The sequence below is a fragment of the Panthera onca genome, chromosome B2 (genome assembly GCF_046562875.1).
Source record: "Panthera onca isolate mPanOnc1 chromosome B2, mPanOnc1 haplotype 2, whole genome shotgun sequence".
Classification (NCBI taxonomy): Eukaryota; Metazoa; Chordata; class Mammalia; order Carnivora; family Felidae; genus Panthera; species Panthera onca.
The window spans coordinates 80854144-80876586 of record NC_138343.1 but is presented as its reverse complement, the minus strand read 5'-3'; the positions used below and the strand labels follow the sequence as shown (position 1 = coordinate 80876586).

The 22443-nt window shown below is 35.9% G+C and overlaps 1 protein-coding gene across 8 annotated transcripts in view; it reads left to right on the top strand.

Annotated features, from left to right (window-relative positions):
- The window catches only part of MAP3K7 (mitogen-activated protein kinase kinase kinase 7), an 85546-nt gene that overhangs the window by 25619 nt on the left and 37484 nt on the right, over positions 1 to 22443 (top strand). For 7 of the 8 annotated variants that reach the window (XR_009605113.3, XR_009605112.3, XR_009605110.3 and 4 more), the window contains exons 6-12: positions 5199 to 5323; positions 11429 to 11557; positions 13363 to 13493; positions 15071 to 15152; positions 17544 to 17674; positions 18304 to 18433; positions 21379 to 21459. Coding sequence is in view for 2 of the 8 variants with exons in the window: in XM_060616195.3 (XP_060472178.1) it covers positions 5199 to 5323; positions 11429 to 11557; positions 13363 to 13493; positions 15071 to 15152; positions 17544 to 17674; positions 18304 to 18433; positions 21379 to 21459 (809 nt within the window). In the remaining 6 variants the exon portion in view is untranslated. The remainder of the gene's footprint in view (positions 1 to 5198; positions 5324 to 11428; positions 11558 to 13362; positions 13494 to 15070; positions 15153 to 17543; positions 17675 to 18303; positions 18434 to 21378; positions 21460 to 22443) is intronic. The other variant, XM_060616197.3, reaches the window with a different exon arrangement.

The window sequence follows — 22443 nt, the reverse complement described above, 5'->3', positions numbered from 1 at the left end:
AATGATATAACTTCAGTGTTCTACTAGGGACAGAGCCCAATAAGCCTTCTTAAGGAATATTGTGTGCAAATTTTGCATTCAACTTCATATATTGTGTAGTTTGTTTTCAAGTCAATCTTGGGATGTTAGAAATACTCACAGCTGTGTAAAAGTGATAGTCCAGGGAGAAGTGCTAGCTTTGACCTGGGGCTCTGTGGGCTCCCTACCACTTACCTTGGCATACACTGACATACTTGCAAGGTTTCATACCCTAGTTTGAAAAACACATAAAGTGAAGCCTTTAAAGCTATGCATTTAAATCCTGACAACCTATGTGTGCTGATAGAAATTGTATACAAATGTGGCTTTGATTCTTATGCTCACATGGTAAGAATTTTGACCCTCCAGCAATGTGGCAAACCAGATCAACTGAAAAATCATCCTACAACAAACACCCAGAGATACTACATATTACAACAGACCTCTTTTTTTTTTTTTTTTTTTTTTATGTTTATTTAGTTTTGAGAAAGAGAGAAACAGAGCATGAGTGGGGGAAAAGCAGAGAGAGGGAGGGAGACACAGAATCCAAAGCAGTCTCCAGGCTCCGAGCTGTCTGCACAGAGCCCTATGCAGGGCTTGAACCCACCAACCATGAGATCATGACCTGAGCCAAAGTCAGATGCTCAACCAGCTGAGCTACCCAGGAGCCCCAGCAACAAACATCTTTTTACATGCATAGGTGATCTCACAAGAAGATGAGGGAAATCATCAGGGCAAACGATGGAGAGAACTGAATCCTGAAAGAACTAAACCAAGCCTGGAAGCCAGGGAGTCTACTGTGAGCTTCTTTCAGTATAAAAAATGTAGAGTCCCCAATTTTAATGGCTCTTATGTAACTGGAGACAGGTCCTTTGTTCTGCACCAGGTAAAGTAGCAGACCTGAGACCTCTCTATAAAGTCAGTGTCTTTGGAGAGAACAACTTAAAAGTAGGCTAGGAAAAAAATCAGTTTTCTAACTAGGCAGAGCTTTTATTTCTTATTTCTTAACAGAGCTGTCTCCCTTCCTGCTGTCGTGAGTTTGAATTTGCCCTACTTGCACAATCAAGAAAAATCCCAGCAAGACAGGTTAAAACTGTTTTGGGGATTGGTAGTGTACCAGGGAGGGCATCTAATAGTAAGTGAAACTCCATTTTAAAGTCTTATTCTTTCAGTCCAGACTGTTAATTATTGCAGATTAAAACTGATCAAATCATAAAGCCACAATAAAGATTATGACACCTGTGGGGCGCCTGCTGGACTCGGTTGAGCGTCCGATTCTTGATTTCGGCTCAGGCCATGATCCCCAGGTTGTGGGATTAAACCTTGTGTCGGGCTCCATGCTGAACTTGGAACCTGCTTAAGATTCTTTTTCTTCCTCTACCTCTGCTCCTCCTATGCTTATGCTCACGCGTGCTATGCCCTCTCTCTCTCTCTCTCTCTCTCTCTCCCTCTCTCTCAAAAAAAAAAAAAAAAAAAAAAAAATTACTGCACCCGTAAGCATTCAGGTTACCATGAGTGAATGTCAGTAGAAATAACATAGAACAGAATTAAGCCCTCAAATATTAAGACTCCAAATATTTGAAATTATCAATATGGAATATAAAATAAGGATGCTAATTAAAAAAAAGGAATTAAAATGTTCAAGGAGTAAAAACTATTCAAAATGACCAAAAGAACTAAACACAACATTTTGGAATAATTAAAAAATTTCAATAGATCTGGAATAGGTGACAAGAAAATCAGTAAGCTGTAAGATATCTGCGGTTACCCAGAATGCAACACAAATAGATGAGAAAAATGATAGGTTAAGGAACATAGGAAAAAGGAAAAGACTAACAACATAGAACTCCATTGAAGAAAATAGGATGGGGAGATATTATAACTTCAGAGGTATTGGCCAAGAATTTTCTGGACAAAGTTATGAATTGTAAATAGGATAAATGAAAAGGAGTCTACCCTGTGACACACCTTAAGGAGGCTACAGAACAACAAAAACAAAGGGGAGATTTTTAAATCAGCTAATCAGAAAAGAGATTACCTACAAAGGATTGTCAGGTAGACTGAAGTATAGTTTCCAGTACCATTAATGGAAGCTAGAAAACTAGAATCATAACTTCACAGAGCTGAGAAAAAATAGTTACCTACGCAGAATTGTGTACCTGCCCTAAATTATTTTTAAGGAGAAAGGTGCAAGTTAAAGACATTTTGATAGAAAACCTGAGAGAATTTACAATACATGGACCTTAATTGAAGGTATTTGGGAAAGAAAGAAAATGATTACGTAGACAAGTATAAGGTTCAAGAAGGAATGGTGAAACAAAATGAGTAAACATACATTAAGATAAATGTTGGCCATATAAAACAGAAATACCTTTTTGCGTGTAAGAAGGGGATTCAAAATAAAGAATTATTTCTACTTGTTTACAGATTAACCAACATGACTATAAGTCTTTTAGGTAAGGATATTAGAGAGTGTCTCACACATTTATTTTTAAATGTTTAATTAACTCTTTAATAACAAACTAATAAAAATTGTCTTTTTACACTTTCAGAATGCTTTATATATTTCAGTTCTTATAGGACTAACAAGTTACATTGGGATATAAGAAGCTTAAGACTCTGAGTATCAGGGTCTTTGGAATCTTAATAGCTGAGAATATTAGCTATTTTAACACCAGCTGCTGTAGCTCATACTGGGCTTATCACAGTCGAAATGTATTTTTTGTGCATGTAAAATCCAAAACAGGTGTTTTTCTTTGGCAGATGGTCTTCCATGTAGTCATTCAAGGACCCAGTTAGGCTCCCTTCATCTTGTATTTCTGCTATCCTCCAGGACTTTGGGAAAGTAGGCATTCAGCCAGCAGATAAAGAGAATGGAGATCATGTGAGAGATTTTTTGGGCCACACCTAGAAGTAACCCTCCCTCTACCCACATATCAGTGGCTACAACTCAGTCTTAGCTACATCTAGAAGTTCAGAAAAGTAGAGGAAGTTGGGGGTGGCTTTTATGAGCAGTCGGCCAGTCCCGGTCACCCAAAGTATTTATTTACTGCTCTAACCACAGATTAGAACCGCTTACTGTTCTTTGCCAGTTAAACATCCCAAAGGCTCTCAGGATGACGTACCCGTGCTCTCCAACTGGTCTGGGTGTGGCCCGTTTAATTCATTTGGAAAGCAATTAAAAGGACAAGTTTATCTGTCACCTCTTCACCTCTTTCTCCCAACTCACACAATACATAATCGCAGAAAGACAGGACAATCAGTAAAATTTACACTGGGAAAAGAGAAGCATGGAGGCATATAGCAGTTACTGGTGTGTAGGAATGAAGTCCTGCATTGTCTGGTCCCTCTGCCCTGGATTTGTGAGCGTGGTCTTGATCAGACCTTGATTTTACCCTTGGAAAGGAACTCCCTTATCCATTGCTCATGACTCCCAACTTTCACCCTTATCTAGACTCCTTGTGCATTTTCATACCACGTCAGACGTGGGTTTTGGCATAGACTGTCCTCAGAAGCCCTACAGTTTATATAACCTACATCCTGCTTATGTAGATCTGGGGTCCTGAGGATTGTTGTTAAGACTCAAAACAATCAAACTTTTAACTAGAAACTTGCTCCTTTGGCAATATTAATTTCTTCAAAAGTAGGTTTGTGATCTCTGGTTCCAGTCAGTTTCATGTGCCTATAACTATTACCAGAATTCTTTGTTAGGCAAAATCTTGAACCTGGTTTATTTGATTTCTGGCCACATCGCATTTTCTCAACTGAATAGTGGCACCCTGAAGCCATTAAATTTCATGGGAAGTACTCTCTTTTAATGTGTTTTTTACTGCAGTACTGAGTCTTCGTGGACCTTTGTCAGTCTTCCTTCTGTTTGGAATCTAGAAGCAGTCAGCTTTTGTAGTCCTTTAGGACCACAAATTATCGTAGGAGACAGATTTTACCAAATGTTTTGCCATGTCATTACATGGATTTTTCCAGCCTCCAATTTTAGCTTTCTTGTGCCTACTACTAAGCTAATATCAAATACAGTATATTAGATTTTTGTTACACCACCACCCACTTCTGTACCATTTTCTCGTATTGGTTAGAGTGGCACTGTTATAATAGGTAAGCTCTGAAATCTCATGGCTTTACAAAATATTTTTTTTCCTTCACTCGTATGAAGTCCAAAATGAGTGTTTCTGATTAGTGAGTTTTTCACATTGGTGGCTCAGAATCCCAGGCTTCTTCTGTCTTGTAATTCAAAATCCTCTGCATGCAGTGGCATACGAGGAAAAGAAGGAGTAAATTTGTATGTGGGAGATTTTTATGGCCAGGCTTGAAAGTGAAGTACATAACTTCTACCCACAATCCATTGGCTAGAATGGACGAACAGCCCCATCTAACTGCTCAGAAATCTAAAAAATCTAATCTTTTTGCCCAGGAGGGAAAGGAAATAGGGTCAGTGAACAGTTAACCAGTCTGGATACATTAGGCTAAACTAAAGATTCATATCTGTTTGCCATAAGATTAATAACAAGTCTATAAACATTTGGACCATGATCCATGGTAAGACATACTTCATAGTCTATCGTGTACATATTAATGTGTATAAAACTGAAACAACATACATGAAACGGTATTTAATCTGTTTGTGACACACTTTGGTATTTTCTATTTTTTAAAATGCTGTCATAGTCTACTGAATCAATTTTGTGACCTAGGTTTCCAGATCTTTGGGCTAGATTTTATGATCTATATTTTATGACTAGGTTTCTGCCTGCAGCTTGAAAAACACTGCAAAGGGTAGATTAAGTTTAGGGTGCAAGTGATTTATGAAGGTATTGAAATCCATCCACTTTCATTTCAGGACACCATAACGTTGACCTAGAACTTTTTAAAACCCCATGTTTAATTTTGGCCCAGAGAGACATATAGTCAGGAAAGATTATGGAGATAGAGATGGAGACATCAAAATGTGGGTATAGCAGTCTCCCTAAGAGAACTAGGTTAAGGTCAGTTAATCTTTGCTAATATTCCTCTGAACTGTTAAGCTGTTAGGGTGACCAGGAAGCATTTGACAGAAGTTGAATAGTGACATTTTGCTTAACACTTTCTGTTTCCACAAATGTCTCTTCTTTTTTTGTAGGGATCAAGTATTGGTCTAATAACCTTTGTTTTTGTTTTTTTGTAAACAGCTTGTTGCTGGTTGCAGGGGGGACAGTTTTAAAAATCTGTGACTTTGGTACAGCCTGTGACATTCAGACACACATGACCAATAACAAGGGCAGTGCTGCTTGGATGGCACCTGAAGTTTTTGAAGGTAAAATGACAAAAGCATGTTGTGATTGATAATCTTCCTTCTTACTCCGTGTACATCCAGTATGTGTTTATGGCTTTACCCCGTTTCCATGGTTTTACTCCTGCATAGTACATATCATAAAGTATACAGTTAACCCTTGAACAATGCAGACGGTTAATGGCACCACTGCCCCATGCAGTTGAAAATCCACGTGTAACTTTTGACTCCCCCAAACTTAACTACTGAAAGTCTACTGTTGACCAGAAGCCTTAGTAATAACAAACATTTGATTAACACATATTTTATATATGTATTATATACCGTACTCTTACAATAAAGTAAGCTGAGAAAAGAAAATGTTATTAAGATAATAAGGAAAACACACTTATGGTGTTAAACTGTATTTGTCCAAAAAAAAAAAAATGTGTGTATAAATCTAGTATTCATGGGTCAGCTGTACTAAAGTCTAAGGAGGTAGTAAACAAATACAGCCCTAGATCATAGTAAGATTTATATTGTCTAGCAACATTCTGTGCAAATTCAAGTATATGTTCAATCCTCATTTTCATATTCTACCATTGCAACTGTAAAAATCACCTATTTGTAACCCTAAAATCAGTATTCATGGTGCTTTCATGGTTATTTGTGGTCATGTATGGAGCAGGGAAAAATTGTGAGTCATCCAACACACGTTCCCGGCTAAGGAACGAGACAGCACACCACCTTCGTATTTCAGCTCTCATACTGTGTTGTTTTTATGATCTACATAGTACCACATTTTTTTCGTTCTTTATGTGCTTTTTGTTGGTGATTTTACTGTTTAAGATGGCCTCCAAGAGCAGCATTGAAGTGTTCTAGTGTTCCTAAGTATAACAAGACTGGTATGTCTTACAGAGAGAAAAATGCATGCTAGCTAATCTTTATTCAGGTATGATTTATAGTGCAGTTCCATGAGTTCAATATTAAGAATCCACACTATATATTAAATAAGGTGTTTTAAACAGAAACACACATAAAACAAGGTTATGCGTTTTTTTTGTTTTTTGTTTTTTTTTAATATATGAAATTTACTGTCAAATTAGTTTCCATACAACACCCAGTGCTCATCCCAAAAGATGCCCTCTTCAGTGCCCATCACCTACCCTCTCCTCCCTCCCACCCCCCATCAACCCTCAGTTTGTTCTCAGTTTTTAAGAGTCTCTTATGCTTTGGCTCTCTCCCACTCTAACCTCTTTTTTTTTTCCTTCCCCTCCCCCATGGGTTTCTGTTAAGTTTCTCAGGATCCACATAAGAGTGAAAACATATGGTATCTGTCTTTCTCTCTCTGAGTTATTTCACTTAGCATAACACTCTCCAGTTCTATCCATGTTGCTACAAAGGGCCATATTTCATTCTTTCTCATTGCCACGTAGTACTCCATTGTGTATATAAGACACAATTTCTTTATCCATTCATCAGTTGATGGACATTTAGGTTCGTTCCATAATTTGGCTATTGTTGAGAGTGCTGCTATAAACATTGGGGTACAAGTGCCCCTATGCATCAGTACTCCTGTATCCCTTGGGTAAATTCCTAGCAGTGCTATTTCTGGGTCATAGGGTAGGTCTATTTTTAATTTTTTGAGGAACCTCCACACTTTTCCAGAGCGGCTGCACCAATTTGCATTCCCGCCAACAGTGCAAGAGGGTTCCCATTTCTCCACATCCTCGCCAGCATCTATAGTCTCCTGATTTGTTCATTTTGGCCACTCTGACTGGCGTGAGGTGATATCTGAGTGTGGTTTTGACTTGTATTTCCCTTATGAGGAGCGACGTTGAGCATCTTTTCATGTGCCTGTTGGCCATCCGGATGTCTTCTTTAGAGAAGTGTCTATTCATGTTTTCTGCCCATTTCTTCACTGGCTTATTTGTTTTTTGGGTGTGGAGTTTGGTGAGCTCTTTATAGATTTTGGATACTAGCCCTTTGTCCGATATGTCATTTGCAAATATCTTTTTCCATTCTGTTGGTTGTTTTCTTTGCTGTGCAGAAGCTTTTTATCTTCATGAGGTCCCAATAGTTCATTTTTGCTTTTAATTCCCTTGCCTTTGGGGATGTGTCAAGTAAGAAATTGCTGCGACTGAGGTCAAAGAGGTCTTTTCCTGCTTTCTCCTCTAGTGTTTTGATGGTTTCCTGTCTCACATTCAGGTCCTTTATCCATTTTTAGTTTATTTTTGTGAATGGTATAAGAAAGTGGTCTAGTTTCATTCTTCTGCATGTTGCTGTCCAGTTCTCCCAGCGCCATTTGTTAAAGAGACCGTCTTTTTTGCATTGGATATTCTTTCCTGCTTTGTCCAAGATTAGGTGGCCATACTTTTGTGGGTCTAGTTCTGGGGTTTCTATTCTATTCCATTGGTCTGTGTGTCTGTTTTTGTGTCAATACTATGCTGTCTTGATGATTACAGCTTTGTAGTAGAGGGTAAAGTCTGGGATTGTGATGCCTCCTGCTTTGGTCTTCCTCTTCAAAATTTCTTTGGCTATTCGGGGCCTTTTGTGGTTCCATATGAATTTTAGGATTGCTTGTTCTAGCTTCGAGAAGAATGCTGGTGAAATTTTGGTTGGGATTGCATTGAATGTGTAGATAGCTTTGGGTAGTATTGACATTTTAACAATATTTATTCTTCCAACCCATGAGCACGGAATGTTTTTCCATTTCTCTATGTCTTCTTCAATTTCCTTCATAAGCTTTCTATAGTTTTCAGCATATAGATCTTTTACATCTTTGGTTAGATTTATTCCTAGGTATTTTATGCATCTTGGTGCAATTGTGAATGGGATCAGTTTCTTTATCTTTCTGTTGCTTCATTATTAGTGTATAAGAATGCAACTGACTTCTGTACATTGATTTTGTATCCTGCAACTTTGCTGAATTCATGTATCCATTCTAGCAGACTTTTGGTGGAGTCTATCGGATTTTCCATGTATATACCATGTCATATGCAAAAAGTGAAAGCTTGACTTCCTCTTTGCCAATTTTGATGCCTTTGATTTCCTTTTGTTGTCTGCTGATGCTAGCACTTCCAAAACTATGTTAAACAACAGTGGTCAGAGTGGACATCCCTGTCGTGTTCCTGATCTCAGGGAGAAAGCTCTCAGTTTTTCCCCATTGAGGATGATATTAGCTGTGGGCTTTTCATAAATGGCTTTTATGATGTTTAAGTATGTTTCTTCTATCCCGACTTTCTTGAGGGTTTTTATTAAGAAAGGATGCTGAATTTTGTCAAATGCTTTTTCTGCATCAGTTGAGAGGATCATATGGTTCTTATCTTTTCTTTTATTAATGTGATGTATCACGTTGATTGACTTGCGAATGTTGAACCAGCCCTGCATCCCAGGAATGAATCCCACTTGATCATGGTGAATAATTCTTTTTATAAGCTGTTGAATTTGATTTGCTAGTATCTTATTGAGAATTTTTGCATCCATATTCATCAGGGATATTGGCCTGTAGTTCTCTTTTTTTACTGGGTCTCTGTCTGGTTTAGGATTCAAAGTAATACTGGCTTCATAGAATGAGTCTGAAAGTTTTCCTTCCCTTTCTATTTTTTGGAATAGCTTGAGAAGGATAGGTATTATCTCCGCTTTAAATGTCTGGTAGAACTCCCCCGGGAAGCCATCTGGTCCTGGACTCTTATTTGTTGGGAGATTTTTGATAACCGATTCAATTTCTTCGCTGGTTATGGGTCTGTTCAGGCTTTCTGTTTCCTCCTGTTTGAGTTTTGGAAGTGTGTGGGTGTTTAGGAATTTGTCCATTTTTTCCAGGTTGTCCAGTTTGTTGGCATATAATTTTTCATAGTATTCCCTGATAATTGCTTGTTTTTCTGAGAGATTGGTTGTAATAATTCCATTTTCATTCATGATTTTATCTATTTGGGTCATCTCCCTTTTCTTTTTTGAGAAGCCTGGCTAGAGGTTTATCAATTTTGTTTATTTTTTCAAAAAACCAACTCTTGGTTTCATTGATCTGCTCTACAGTTTTTTTAGATTCTATATTGTTTATTTCTGCTCTGATCTTTATTATTTCTCTTCTTCTGCTGGGTTAGGGTTGTCTTTGCTCCTCTGCTTCTATTTCCTTTAGGTGTGCTGTTAGATTCTGTATTTGGGATCTTTCTTGTTTCTTGAGATAGGCCTGGATTGCAATGTATTTTCCTTTCAGGACTGCCTTCGCTGCATCCCAACGCATTTGGATTGTTGTATTTTCATTTTTGTTTCCATATTTTTTTAAATTTATTCTCTAATTGCCTGGTTGACCCATTCATTCTTTAGTAGGGTGTTCTTTAACCTCCATGCTTTTGGAGGTTTTCCAGACTTCCATGTTTTGACCAGTTGACATTAAGAGCCTCACAGGAACCCAACTCTGATTGCCCCTATGAGCAAATGATTCAGCATTCACTAATTTCAGTCTTCGCAGAAACTTTATAGAACATAAATACCAGGAATAGTAAGACTCAACTGTACTTTTGTATTGGTTTCCTAGTAGTTAAAAATTGACATCTAAAGTTGAAATGAGCATGCCTTTGGAATGCAAGTAATTTGGCAGAAATATGATAACTAAGAAAGACAAGTAAAGAAAAATCTCATGTTTAGTTTCTTTTTTTAAGTTTATTTATTTTGAGGGAAAGAACAAGTGGGGGGAGGGACAGAGAGGGAGAGAGTATCCCAAGCAAGCTCCAGTGCTGTCAGCACTGAGCTGGACACAGGGCCCAATCTCAAGAAACGTGAGATCATGACCTGAGTCAAAATCAAGAGTCAGACGCTTAACTGACTGGGCCACCCAGGCACCCCTGTTCGCTTTCTTTTACATCTCCGTATTTCACACAAGTTCTAAAAGAATGGTCTATAAATTCATGATAGGTTTCTGTATGAAAACATCAAGCTATCTGTTAAATGAGTAAAGTTGAACTGAAGATGTGTGATTTGTATATTAGGAAGTAAGACTGTCCATAAAATTTAGAATCAGTTTAGTAATCAGGTTCTGCTTATGTCTTATTTCTTCTATTTTTGATGAATTTAAGGATTTTTGTTTCTTTGTTTATAGCCACTTGAGGGAAAGAGAAATTTGCTGTGCACATGGTCACTTGAGTGGACCTATTTTGCCCTAAAATTCAATCAAAAAGTGAATGGACCAGCAAATGTTAAATTATACAAAATTAAATAATGCCTCCTGTTTTTAAGTTCATATACAGAATACATTGTTTTAAAACTATTTAAAATACTTTTTTGTGTGTTAAAATAACATAGTATTGCTATAGTATGGAAAGCAAAAAGATTTGTTTATTCAAAAAAGCCCAGAAATAAAAGTTACTTTTAATATTTAGAGTAACAAAGCTCGTACTATTAAGCTAGACTTCTTCATTTCTGAAAGATGTCAGCACCTGTAGCCCAAGTCCGACTGTAATCTCATTTTAATGCTTACAGTGTGCAGCTTAGTTGCATGTGTAATACACGTGCTAAGTACATGTGTAGCTATCACTATAATAATTGTTCGTTGTTACAGTGGGTTTTTTGTGGGTTTTAGCTGTTTATTGTGCTGATTCACCCACCGATTTAGTGATCCTACAAATTTGGCAGCGTAATCTGCTTACTATAAATTTGTTATGCATAATTTTCACTGCTTACAACTTTTAAGTTTGCAAATTAAATTTTATCTTGCCAGATATTGAAAAGAAAATCTTATCACTAAATTAGAAATTTCTTCTGCTTTGCTAGTAGGGTAGTTCTATCCATCAAAAGAATGAATGGGAGAAGAAAATTTAAGATTAAAAAATTACAGAAAGTAATGTACAGATGTTTCATACTGTGTCCCAGGGAAAGTATAAGTCTAAATAAATAGAAGAAAGGTCCTATGCCTCTGAATGAAAGGTAGAAAATGACCAACTTTCTAAGGTGATTTTTTTAGTGCATTAACACTCAATTCATTAAATAAATATATTTGTTGCAGAGACTTAAGGTATTTCACAAAGAATAATTTCTCAGCTCTACATGCAGCATCCTCCTGTACACAGTGCTCACTCTTAAAATTTATGAAAACAGTTGTTTCTGTAAGTCATGTGGAAAAAAGTCTTGAAATTATACCACCTTTTTTTCTAGGTAGCAATTACAGTGAAAAATGTGACGTCTTCAGCTGGGGTATTATCCTTTGGGAAGTAATAACACGTCGGAAACCCTTTGATGAGATTGGTGGCCCAGCTTTCCGTATCATGTGGGCTGTTCATAATGGTTCGTAAAAAGAAAGTTTTCTTTAATTATTTTGCATATTTTCTGTCTGGAAAATTGTGTCTACCTCAAAGAAAATCATTTATCCCTAACATTAAAACATCCAGTTCTTTGTTGCCAGAATACTTTGCTGCCATCAGTCTCCTGCACTCCTCCCCACACCCCCCAAATCAGTTAGGGCAGTGCCGAGACTGGTCCTGTCCTTAGAACAAGGCTGAGGAGGTCTGCTGATTCTGCTGATTTGGGAAAGGCCATCAGTACAGCCAGAGCCAACTACCTAGGATGGCTTTCTCCAGGGGGTGGAAAAGCATTGGGTTGGACTCTGTGGAGAAAATAAAATTTAAAAATTAAATAAATAAGTAAAATCTCTTCTCATGATCAGGGTAGTTGAAGGAGGTATAGCCTTTTCTCTTGAGGAAGCAAAGAATAATAATAAGAGTTGTTACTTAAGCTATTCGTAAAGACAAAACAGAGTTCATCACATACTCTTTCTTTTATCTCCTCATCCATCCTTATGAAGGGAGTACTATTCCTCATTTTACAGTTTTATAGATTAGGAAACTGAGACCTAAACAGGAAAAGGAAGTTGCCCAAGGTCACTAGATTAGTAAGTGGTATTGCTGGGATTCATATCCAGATCTTTGTGAGTCTCGGTGCCCATATTTTTAAATTATATTGATATATGAACTCTTTCTTTGCATCCCTCCCGCTCCTTTTAGACCTGTAGTTATGTTTCTAACCACTTATGATGTTAAAATACATGTTCTTCATAATCTAGTTACTTCACATTTTATTTGGAAAAATAAACTCTTCATGAAGGGAAACCTTGTTTAACCTTCCTAATTTTTGCATCACTCTAATTTATCATTTGGCTGTAATCATTCTGATTATGGCATTTTAGTTTTATTGGCATTTTAATACACTATTCCACAGATCATACAAATACCTGCCTAATTAGGTCATTAATAGACTTGTCAAACAGTGCCATCATCTGAGTAATCTTAAGTGTTTTTACCAGTTTCCTGTACTACCTTTCATTTTACTACCTTTAATGTCATTGTAGAGAGTACTAGAGCACTGACAAGACAGTGTTTCATGTTCTCTCTGTCAGTTGTCAGTAAATAATTGACAGTGAAGTAAGGAATAAAAGAACTAACTTGTTAGTTGGTGAAATTACAAAAATTTCATTATATTTGAGGCTTTCTTTAAGATAGGGACCTCACTAATAATATTACAGTCTTGGTAATTACGTAAAAGTTGATAGTTTTCAGCTTGTGAAATGACAGATTCACAGCAGCCAAAAAATGTCTGCCACCAACAAAAGAGTCATTTGGAGGTCAGTGAGTATGATACCACAGTGATGTGACTTTTCTGCTATGGAAGATTTTTCAAACATATTTGAAATTTTTACAGTAAATCTGAAAATACAGTTCAAGGAAGATTACCTCAAGCCACCATTTTATTTTCTTAATAAAACACTCACTAAGCCATTATTATTTGTTAAAAGAACAATATTAGAACAAATGAAATATTATTTCTCATTATTTCTCATAAGCATGAGAAATAATATACTCTTAACCATAATGCATATAAAAATTTTAATTTAACTTTGCCAAAAGTATAGCTTCCCCTTTATGAAAATATGTTAACCTAATAGACCAAAAAGAAATGTACTTTTATTATTCCAAAATAAATCTTAAATTACAAGAACTATAAAATAACTACTGTATTGGAAATACATATAAAAAGCTTACACCATTCTTTGGGTAAATACATTCTTTCCCCCCCCCTCTAATTTTCAATTATAGGTACTCGACCACCACTGATCAAAAATTTACCTAAGCCCATTGAGAGCCTGATGACTCGTTGTTGGTCTAAAGATCCTTCTCAGCGCCCTTCAATGGAGGAGATTGTGAAAATAATGACTCACTTGATGCGGGTATAATCCTTCTCTTGAGGGGTTTTGGATTTAGGGGAATTTGATATATACTGAGTTTGGGATTTTGAAGTAAAGAGACATTATTGCTTTTTTCTGCTTTATACTTTTCTGTATTGTCCAAGTTAGAATGGGTACTTATCACTCCTATAATCAAAGGAAGAAATGTTATTTTGGAAAAGAAAAAAAGTCTAGTTCTTTATACTGGAAAGATAGCTAGACTAGGTTTCTGGACTTGGTTTTTCCTCCTGTGTAACTTAGTGGACAGATGTGTTTGTTTTGGGGGCCTGTTGCCTCATCTGTAATGTGAGAGAAGCTGAATTAAATGTCTTTACAGGACTTAGGTATATTCTGACTCTAATACTTGCCAAACTAAATTTTAAATTTTCTTGAGTGCAGATCTTCTTCAAACAATCACTTATCTGCAGGACAATAGAATGGTTGCATTCCCAGATACCTTTATTTAAATGATTTTTACCTTCTGGTTTTTCATTGCATATTTTTAGCTTTTCATTTGCCATTAAAAAGTTAAACTTCTAGGATTTATGGAATTTTTAAATTTAGAAGAACCCTGTTAAATGATCATCAAAATTTCTTAGTCTATAAACAAACACTTTTAGAATTATTTGAATAATTTTAGGACTCTGGTTTTTGGTGCACTAGCAAAATCTATCAAACGCTACTTTGACTTTTAAAAGTTCACATACTTATGAAAAGTCCCTGAATTTCACAACAATTTGCTCACTAGAAGAACCCTTCAAACTCCTTAAATATATACTTCCTAAATGGCCAAAGATCTGTTTATTCTATTGAAACCAAGCATGAACTACTCTGATTAAAACTTCCCATCATATGTGGATACCAGCTATACATCAAGCCCTAAAGATATGGTCATAATAAAACAACTTAGTCGCCATAGTCAGATACTTGAAAACATTGGGATACATAAATTGTTCAAATTATAATTGTACTTGTATTTGCTTTGTCTGATTTGAAAAGAAGACCTTCCTTTTTTCCCCTAAGTTCTAATATTTATCCAGCAAAAATTGCCAATATTACATCTCCAGTTTATAGAGAAACAGCCATAATCTATCTCTGATATTCAAAATATTAGTTCTAACAATTATTCTATGACATAACAGGCTCAGTTGCCAGACTAACAATAATTTCAGCAGTTTGGAAGTTTATATCACTACTATGAGAACATAAGTACGTTTTATATCATTGTGAGGAGTCATACTATTTCCTGTGTTCCTTTACAGAAATGTATGCTGTTTTCTTCAAAACTATCTAGGCTCTATGTAAAATAGATACTTAAGTAGATATATGGCATTGATCATAGTGGAAATTCAAAAGAGTAGCACATTATCGTCATCTTTGTAAAATCAAAAACTTAAGGAACATACTGAGTTTAGGTATCTGTAAATTCAGTGTATGCCTTACAGAAAATAAAGCAGCACTTTCCTACTTTCAAATCCCAGAACAAAGAAATAATTAATGTGTACTCTCCAAGTTAATTCTTACAGGATTTAATTTGTATTAAAGAAATTTTAAATTGTAATTTACTTTTTCATACATAGTACTTTCCAGGAGCAGATGAGCCATTACAGTATCCTTGTCAGTACTCAGATGAAGGACAGAGCAATTCTGCCACCAGTACAGGTAAATGGATAGATTGGAAGAGTAATAACCTAATTTTTTTGTGTCTCTGTTCCTATGAAATTATAATCAAGAGGCAATGAATGATGTCTCTATTTGCATTTTAATTTCTTCATTTCATATGATTGACTGCAATTTGAGTTTCCTGGTGCATCATTCTTCATGAAGGTACCGAGATTAAAGAGTTACTAAAGACTCGCTTCCAAGTCTTAGAATTCTTGCATAGTTATATATAAAAAGATGGGATATTGTATTGCTGGCAATGTCATTCTTTATTTGAAAAATAAAAATCGTTTTTACACAGATACTGCTACATCAAAGAATATTAGAAATTATTGTAAATATAAAAAACAACGTATTTCTTCATCATGAACACCCTACTTTTTGGTCTTTGTAGAAGACTCTATAGAAACTCTTATTTAAGAACTCTTATTTTTAGTTCAAAGTTCCTTACTTTTCTAAATATCAAGTAGTAGTGGGATTGAAGTTTGTGATCATCAAAAAAGACCATAGAAATAACTCTCTTAGAAAAATTGTGCCTCTCAAATTATATGGCATTTTAAGCATTCATTGTTAATTTAATTAAAACAAAAGGGCTTGTGTGTGTATATATACAATATTTATCCTGTACTTAAAATTGTATTTTTACCGACAAGTATTTTTACTGATCTAAATAATTGCATTTATTTTAATCTGGTTTAATAGTTGTTCCCAAATTCCATTTTTACCGAAAATCTTTTGAGTTGCACTGAATTCTTTTTTTTTTCCCCAATATATGAAATTTATTGTCAAATTGGTTTCCATACAACACCCAGTGCTCATCCCAAAAGGAGTTGCACTGAATTCTTAAATGCACTTCTCTAAAATTCCATCATGTGTTTCTACCACTGCTTCCAAACCCTCTCTCTGTTTAAGTGCTGTGACCTTCAGTCCTTTGATTCTTCTGTTTACTGAGCCGCAGTTCTCTTAGGTCCGTCCTTTCATCCTCCCTTCACTTAATTCCAGCTGGTTATTATAATTTCTTATCTTAAGCTTGTTTGGCTAAACTTAATTTGTTAAATCTGACACTCAGTTTCCCCTTGTCTATAGCAGTGCAGCTGAATGTGTCTGGAGACGACTCATGTTTAAGGTCTTCAAATGCCTTAGTGATTTAGTGACGTTGGATAGTTGTGCCATATTTTAGTCTATCTCCTCTCTCTTAGATGACTTAATTGTATACTTTAGCCTCTCTCCTCAAACTTCAAACATCTCTTCACTACACACTTTCAGCTGATCCCATTTGTTATTTCTTTGACAAAATTGGAGTAATCAGAAAAGATAGCTTCCAGAAGCTGCCCCACTACATCTGCCCACCTACCTGTATCTGGGCCCTTCTGCTCTCCATTCTCTTCTGTTAAAATGGCTAAGCTCTCCATGCTCTCACCAAAGGCAGGCATGTCTGCTTGTGCACTATATCCCATCTGCTCTTCCCAGTTGTTCTTCCCTCAGTCTGTTGCCTCATCAGTGTTAGCCTTTCTACTGGAATCATTCCCAAGGCATGTATATGTATAGTCTGTACTTACATTCTGTTACCTCTTCCCATTCTTTCCTGTGCCCAGTCCATTCAGGCTTTTATTATACCGCTACTCCAGAATTGCTCTTGTCAAGGTCACCAGTTGTCTCCACATAACTAAATCGAAATGAATGATTTTTAGTTCTCTTCTTTTTTGACTTTCAGTAACATTTGACACAGTTCATTACTCTCTCCTTCTATAACATGTTCTTCAGTTGATCTTCAGGATACCATAGTAGCCTGGATTTCATCTTCCATCTCTGGCCACTTTTCTGATGGTTTCCTAGGCTGGTTATTTTTTTATCTTCCTAACCTACACATGTCAGTATTCCTAGGGCTCAGTCATTGAGCCTTTAGCTTATTTCTCTACACTCATCTCCTTCATGATCTCATCCAGTATCGTGGTTTTATATACCATCTATTTGCTGGTATTTTGCTCCATCCCAGACCTGACCTTTGTACTCCTATATCCACCTACTTGCTTGATACCTGATAGGAAATCAAACTTATGTTTTCCAAATTAAACTTCTGATAGTCCCTTCAAACTTACTTCTCCCATCGTCTCACCATCTTGATAGCCACTCTGATTTACCAGCTCAGGCTAAGAACCTTAAAGTCATCCTTGTACTATTAGAAGACTAATAAGCATTTTGGTTCCCTTTCTGTGCTATCCTTAAATTCCATTTAAAATGGATTTGTTTGGATATCTTTATTGACTTGAAAAGTCTTATTTTGTTCATATTCATGTCTTGTTAGTTTAGAAAATAATTTATGTTACGTATTATTGAATAAAGCATCTGTATTATTCCAACCTGTAGTCATAAATGTTTCTGCTTTCCTAGGCTCATTCATGGACATCGCTTCTACAAATACCAGTAATAAAAGTGACACTAATATGGAGCAAATTCCTGCAACAAATGATACTATTAAACGCTTAGAATCAAAATTGTTGAAAAATCAGGCAAAGCAACAGGTTTGTTTTGTTACTAAAAGTAAAATTCTGTGATGACCTTACTAGTAGTCACAACTTTATGCTAACTAAAATTAATTATTTGGCATCTTCCATTATACAAGTGCTGAGTCTTATTCTTGAAGCAGATAAGAATAGAGACATAAAATGAGATTCTCCTACTGTTTATTACCGATCAAATTGTTTTGTTTTCTGATTATGGCTGCCTTTGCCAATAGCGCAACTCCCTCCCTGTGATGTTCCCTAACTTTAATGGTTAAATATGTAAGATGCTTATTTCTTGGTTCTACTACTCAGTTAAAGGAGTTTGTCCTCAGTCTGTCATTTCATACTGTTCAGATTTGTTATGTTTTTGCTGTTACTGGTTTAAAAGTATGTTAAGTAGTGATTTTATTCATCTTACATGATACATTTAGGTTAAAGAATAATCGTAGCATTTAACTTCCAACTCTAGTGACTGCCCTTTCCTAAAGGCAGTGTTTGTAGCTTGCTCTCCCTTAGAACCTCCTTTTTCCTTCATAACAGCACAGAATCTCTAAGAATCTCAGTTGATATCTTCCTCCTCCTAGGTTGCCCAGGATTTTTAAATTTAAAGAACTTCAATAATTCAAATTGACCTGTAATTTTAACAGAGTGAATCGGGACGTTTAAGCCTGGGAGCTTCCCGTGGGAGCAGCGTGGAGAGCTTGCCCCCCACCTCTGAGGGCAAGAGGATGAGTGCTGACATGTCTGAAATAGAAGCCAGGATTGCTGCGACAACAGGTAAAAAGGAAGTAAAAATCTGCAGAGGAGTGGAAAGAGTAGTTTCAGTTGTTTTACCTATGGCGATGTCAGGGGTTTTTTGTGTTATGAATTTTTTTAAAGCAGGAAGTAGGCTTACAGTAGACTTTCTAAGCTACTAACAATAATTTATGTTTTTCTCCAGTTCCAAATAAGGCAGGTATGACTTGTAAAATTATTTGGATCATAAATTATATTTTTATCAAATGTAATTCAGCTCAAACATGAGCTGAAAATTTAAGTGGGAAATTGAAATTTTGCCAAAACTAGTATGTTTAGAGGATTTTGAGTGATTCTACTAGAATTTGTGCTAACTTCACATAATGGCAAATATTTTATTTTGAAATTAGCAGAAAAATATACTATAGATCCAAGTGTGGTTTGGCTTTACTGTCTGCTCCTTCTCCTTCTGGTAGCAAAAATAGATAAGTTGTGTGTAGCTAATTGTAATATAAAAGATCACGGTAATTTCATTCAGTCTTGGAAAAGTTAGCATTTGAATTCCATTTTTTCACTTCTTAAAATGATTAATTACAGAGGTACTGGTCAGCACAAAAACAGTTACAGTTGACTCTTGAACATTGTAGAGGTTAGGGACATTAACCCACCATGCAGTCAGAAATCCACATGTAACTTTTGACTACCCCAGAACTTAACTATTAATAACCTACCATTGACCTGAAGCCTTACAATAATACAAACAATTGCTGAACACATATTTTTTATGTTACATGTATTATATACTGTATTCTTAAAATAAGCTAGAGAAAGAAAGTGTTATTAAGAATATTATAAGGGAAATACATTTATAGTACTATACTGTATCTTTTCTTTAATCACATATAATTGGATACATGCAGTTGAAACTCATGTTGTTCAAGGGTCGTAATACTGGTTTAATTTGTTTTCTTTCCAATTCTTCCAGGAGTAGAGGGGAGCTAATTATAAAAGTAAATACATTTCTTTTGTGGAAAATGTGGAAATGTAAACAAACAACAAAAAACCCACAATTTTCTATAATTGTCCCACTCAGAGAGAAGCATTTAACAATTTTATATATTTATCTCTGGTCTTTTAAGCCATATATGTGTATACATGTGTATTTTCATGTATATTAGCGTATATATTCTTTAACTTAGCTAACCAGGTTCGTGTGTTTTTTGTTTTGTTTTGTTTTTTAGGTATTTTTCTTATTTTTTTTTTTTTCCTAAATGGAATATTCTCATTTTGTGTGGAGCTTTTTTCAGAAAGAAGTTTTCCAGAGGAATGTCATATTGTACTTGTCTTCATCTAATTATGATCACTGACTGTATCAGCATTAGAATCAGTTAGATATAGCAGAATATTCAAAATAGCTATGTCTTTAACACCTAAGCTTTTTTTTTTTTTCTTAAATAAAGAAATTTGAAGGTAGGCTCCATGATCATTAGGCAGCTGAATTTCTCTGTCTCTGTGCCACAAGCCATATTGCGTGACTTGTCTTCTCAAAGACTTTGTGTTGCTGAATAACTATTACAATTCTAGTCATCACATCCACAGTCAGGGCAGCAAGAAAGGAGAATTAGGGGAATGCCAAAGGGTATATGCCCAAGCTCTTTCAAAGATCTTTATCAGAAGTTCCCCCTAACAACTTCCATATATGCCTTTGGCCATCATAATATGGTCAGATGGCTACAGATGGCTGCACAGGAAAGAAGGATCTGTGATCTTTTATCTGGGAACATTGCTGCCTTGAGTAAAGTCAGAGTTCTGTTGCTAAGAAAGATGGGAAAGATAGAGATTGGAAGGGGACTCGGAGTCTCTGCCACATGGATGAATCTTCATAAATAATCAGGTTGAATGGAGCTCACTAGCCACTAACAAGCCTTCATGGTCCCTGAGTCATAAGTGTTTTTCTGTCAAGTGAGGGCTTCTCAGTGTAGTGTCAGGTGAATAGCGCACACAGTGACATACCTTCACACTTGGGGAACCTTTTTCCCTTCAGGGATGTCATTCAAGTTAGATCAGCTAAGTAATGATGGCTAGTGGCATTATTAAGATAATGGCCTTAAAATAAGTGGCATTATTACAGTTTTGTATCTTTGCTAGTGTCAGTTTTCTAGTCAGGTACTGATTTATTATTATTCTTTACAGAAGTGATATTTCACTAGGTAAAAAAACAACCACACACATTTAGATTATCTCACTCTCTAAATGTAGAATAGATGCTGTTGAACATCCATTGAATTCATACAATTCAGATTTTTTTAAATGAATTGTCTTACTTTGAAAGATTCGAATTCTCCAGCTTCTAACACTGTTCACATGTAATGGGAATGCACCTTGAACTTTGAGAACTACAGTAAACAGTCAGTTTAATAGAAGTATGTGTAACATTCAGTTTAATAGAAGTATGTGTAAATATTTATATTTATAAAAGCATATACATTTCATTCTTTGATTCAATAATTACTATTTAATCACCTAATTTTACTTTATAGCACACTTCAAGAAACGTCTATCTGGAATATATATTCCTGTGTTTGTGTAATTAAAAAAATATGGCAGCTTATTTCTTTTTAACTCCTCTCTCCCTTCCCACTTTCATCCTAGCTCCCCATTGCTTATCAGTGATTTCACTTAGGTAGATTGTTTCTATGAACATGTTTTAAATTTTGCTTCCTCATTATCCTGCAGCTTTGTGTGTCTCTGTCCTTTTTTTTTTTCTCCTAATTAAAACCAGTATGTGACACATCTTTATTGATAGTTTTCTCCTAAATCACGCCTTTTCCAAGCATGGATGAAAAGTTAGACAGTCCTGCATGCCATTCTGCATGAAGTATTATTAACATAGCTATTTGAAAATTATTCTGTTTTTATAGTTAATCATTTTCTGTGTTACTGTTTGTGGTTGTTTGCATGTATACTGTATATATATGTTTTTGCAGCCTATTCCAAGCCTAAACGGGGCCACCGTAAAACTGCTTCATTTGGCAACATTCTGGATGTCCCTGAGATCGTCATATCAGGTATCAAAGACCACCTGAGTTGGTCTAATAGCTGTGGGACCGGAATAATGATCCCTGGTACTTATAAAATGCTTCTTGCTCCAATCTTTATAGGACATGAAAATAGACACCTGCATACAGTAACTAGGGAGACAGATTGAAAACTATACATTTATATACAATGAAGCAGGCTTGACAGGATACCTTAAATCTCCAAAAATGAGAGTAAAATAGAAGGCAAAGTAAACCTTTTCACAGAAGGGAGAATGCTAGCCCAGAATTCTACCATCGTCCTCCCTGCTTTTAAGTGAGCACATGAGCTGAACCAAGACGTTGTTTTCTCTCAGCAGAAAGAGGGAACAACTATTTAAAAATATTTGATGTCCTGGGCTCTTTTCCTTCCTTGGTTTCTCCTTTTTGGACTCTCTTGAGGCTTCCTATCCAAGCCTCTTTCTGTTGGTAGCAAGTGAAATATGAAGTTGAGAAAAGAGAATTGCTAAATACCATGTTGCCTTAACATAGAAAATAGAAACAGAGTAAAATTAAATGAGATTTGCTGTTTTGCATGGTGTCTTGACAAAGAATCGTGGTCAATTCTGATTCTTATGTGTTATTAGGAGAATCTTTTTGCAAATCACATGTTTTTATACCTAAGTCACACATGGTACTTCAGTGTCTTAAAATTGGTAAATTGCTTTTATTTCTTCTCATGGTGATAATTTCATAGATGAATCTAAATCACCATTTTTGATAGAAATTTAAATGGCATATATCGGTTAACGTATGTCACCAAAGTGATCCTGTATTCGGGCACCTGGGTTGCTTAGTCAGGCAAGCATCCATCTCTTGATCTCAGTGCAGGTTTCATGAGATCGAGTTGCACATCAGGCTCTGTACTGATTCTCTCTCCTTCTCTCTTTGCCCCTCCCCACCTCATGTGTACATGCCCTTGCTCCCCCCCCCCCCCAGAATAAATATATAAACTTAAAATAATATGTATCTTTT